The 2,534-nt window shown below is 42.1% G+C and overlaps 1 gene segment (V, D, J or C); it reads left to right on the plus strand.

The window, feature by feature from the left end:
* The first annotated feature begins 1,264 nt into the window (after positions 1–1,264).
* On the plus strand, positions 1,265–1,958 carry LOC104999487. The segment is given in 2 exon segments: positions 1,265–1,504; positions 1,591–1,958. Coding segments are annotated over 2 exon segments (417 nt in total).
* Positions 1,959–2,534: the final 576 nt, after the last annotated feature.

Consider the following 2,534-nt stretch of genomic DNA (forward strand, 5'->3'; position numbering starts at 1 on the left):
ACTGTTACAAATAAGTAATAGCTGCTGCTGCTGCTGCTAAGTCGCTTCAGTCGTGTCCGACTCTGTGTGACCCCATAGACGGCAGCCCACCAGGCTCCCCCGTCCCTGGGATTCTCCAGGCAGGAACACTGGAGTGGGGTGCCATTTCCTTCTCCAATGCATGAAAGTGAAAAGTGAAAGTGAACTCGCTCAGTCGTGTCCGACTTCGCGACCCCATGGACTGCAGCCTACAGAAAACACTAGTGGCGTATAAACAGAAAAAAATATATTCAACCTCCTTAACAATCATAAAAAGTGCAAACTAAGACTATAGTCAGATACCATTTTATCCTAATAGACTGGCAAAAGAATTGTGCCAATTGAGTCCTAGATGTGTAACACTAGAAAACACACAATAAAATGTTCTTGAGATGATTTGAGTTAATTAACTTGGAAAGCATTTTGTCTTAGTATGTAAAGTTAACGTGGTGACCCTAAGGCTCAATTTTTATATTCCCAGGTATAGAGAAATCTTACAACTTGGTTTATAAAGAAAGGTATGAGAATGTAGTCCCGTTTGTACTAGTACCAAAATCTAGAGGAAAAAACTACTGTGAATAAATTCGAGAATGGATAATAAATTCTGACAAACTAATAAATGGAATTCTAGTTATTAATGAAATTGAATTATCTAAAATTATGTGCAAAACATGAATTATTGGCACAGACACACTATTGAATAAAAAAGAACATTACCGGAACAAAGTATAAACAGAATGAACCCCTTAGATAATTTTCGAAGACATAAAACACTGATGAATAAATAATTTACAGATTCTTACATAAATCTAAAAGTGGTAATAGAAAGTGAGTAAAAATTTGAACTTCGGGATTATGGTTACCTAGACCTGGTAGAAAAGAATGGTAGAATCTAGAAAAACAACAAGGACTTAAAAATTCTCTGGGAAAATCTACCTCCCAAACTGATTGCTTCAGGCAAGATCATTCATTTTATTATTTGACTAGATCTCTTGCAGGTTCATCACAAATATTTCTTTTGTATAGTTCAAAATTTGGTTTGCTAACATAAAGTAGCTGCTATCCCACTTTGTAAGTGCAGTAGAAGTTATGATTGACATACCGCAAGTTATATGGTTCATTATCTCAGAGGGAAGGGAGGAGGAGAGGGGGCAAACGGACACATTTAAAAAGCAAATAAATTATTCATGAGAAATGATTTTATATTTAAAGAAGTGATGGAAGAGCAGAATCAGGAAACAGAAAGTTAAAGCAGGTTGGAATGCATACTGATTATTTCACAGCCTTCCTTGTCCTGTCAGCCTATGAAATATTATAGTCTCAGGTACCCGGGAACTGTGAGGACCACAGGAAGTGACCACGTCACAAGGAGGTGCTGAAGGGGGATGAGGCGCCTGAGAGGAAACGCCGCTGCCCTGCTTTCTCCTGGAGTCAGCCATGAGCCTCAGCCTCCTGTGCTGGGTGGCTCTTTTTCTCTGGGGAGCAGGTGAGGCAAATGTATTGGACTTTCTCCTATGGCTGCCAAATCAGGCTCCCTCTACGGCTTTTTGTGAACTTTCTCTTTCCTTACAGGCTCCATGGACACTGAGGTCACCCAGAGTCCAGGTCATCTGGTCAAAGGAAAAGACCAGAAAGCAAAGATGGATTGTGTCCCCATAAAAGGACATGTTCATGTATACTGGTATCACAAGAAGCCGGAAGCATTTGAGTTTTTGGTTTATTTGTTGAATGGAAAAGTTACAGAAGATACAGCCATGTTCAAACAGCGATTTTCAGCTGAGTGCCCCCAAAACTCACCCTGCAGCCTGGAAATCAACTCCACCGAGGCAGCGGACGCGGCTCTGTATTGTGCCAGCAGCCAGTCCACAGTGCTGCACGTCAGCTCTTCTTCAAACACAAACTCACCGTGGACCCAGCTCAGGAAATCAGTGGTGTCGTAGGAGGGTAGGAATTAACAGAAACCCACCTTGAAAGAGCATAAAGCAGAAGGAAAAACCTGTAAATGGCCACACAGGATGAGCAGAAGGGGAGGTGGAAAACAGCTGGTGGGAACACAAACCCAAGGAAGAGGAAGGAAGCTGTGAAGGGTCTCAGATTCCCCAGTTTGCAGAGTATCTGGCAAAGGAGACACAGGATGTGACCTTAATGGGTTTCTAACCATCTTTATTAAAACATGCAGTTCTGTGCTTTTCATCTGGCAAAGCTGTGGCTTCAGACATAGGGATAATCTGCAGGTCACCTGTCTTCCGTGGGGACCCTGATCACCTGGCTCAGCACATTCATCGCTCCAGACCTAGAGACTCCTCAGGGTTCATGGCTGCTTCTCATCTGTCCCTGACAGAGAAACTGAGCAGAAAAATCAGCATCTCCCTTCAACCAGATTCCTGCAATCGTGCAAATTTTAAAAGCACTTTGAGGCATAACATACCAAAACAAAACACACCAATTTAGGTCTGTATTTCAGTACATTGTGCCAAGTTTTAACCCATGCAACCAGCATGAGAATCAAGACACAG

Source organism: Bison bison, unplaced genomic scaffold (genome assembly GCF_000754665.1).
Source record: "Bison bison bison isolate TAMUID 2011002044 unplaced genomic scaffold, Bison_UMD1.0 scf7180017864352, whole genome shotgun sequence".
NCBI classification, from domain to species: Eukaryota; Metazoa; Chordata; class Mammalia; order Artiodactyla; family Bovidae; genus Bison; species Bison bison.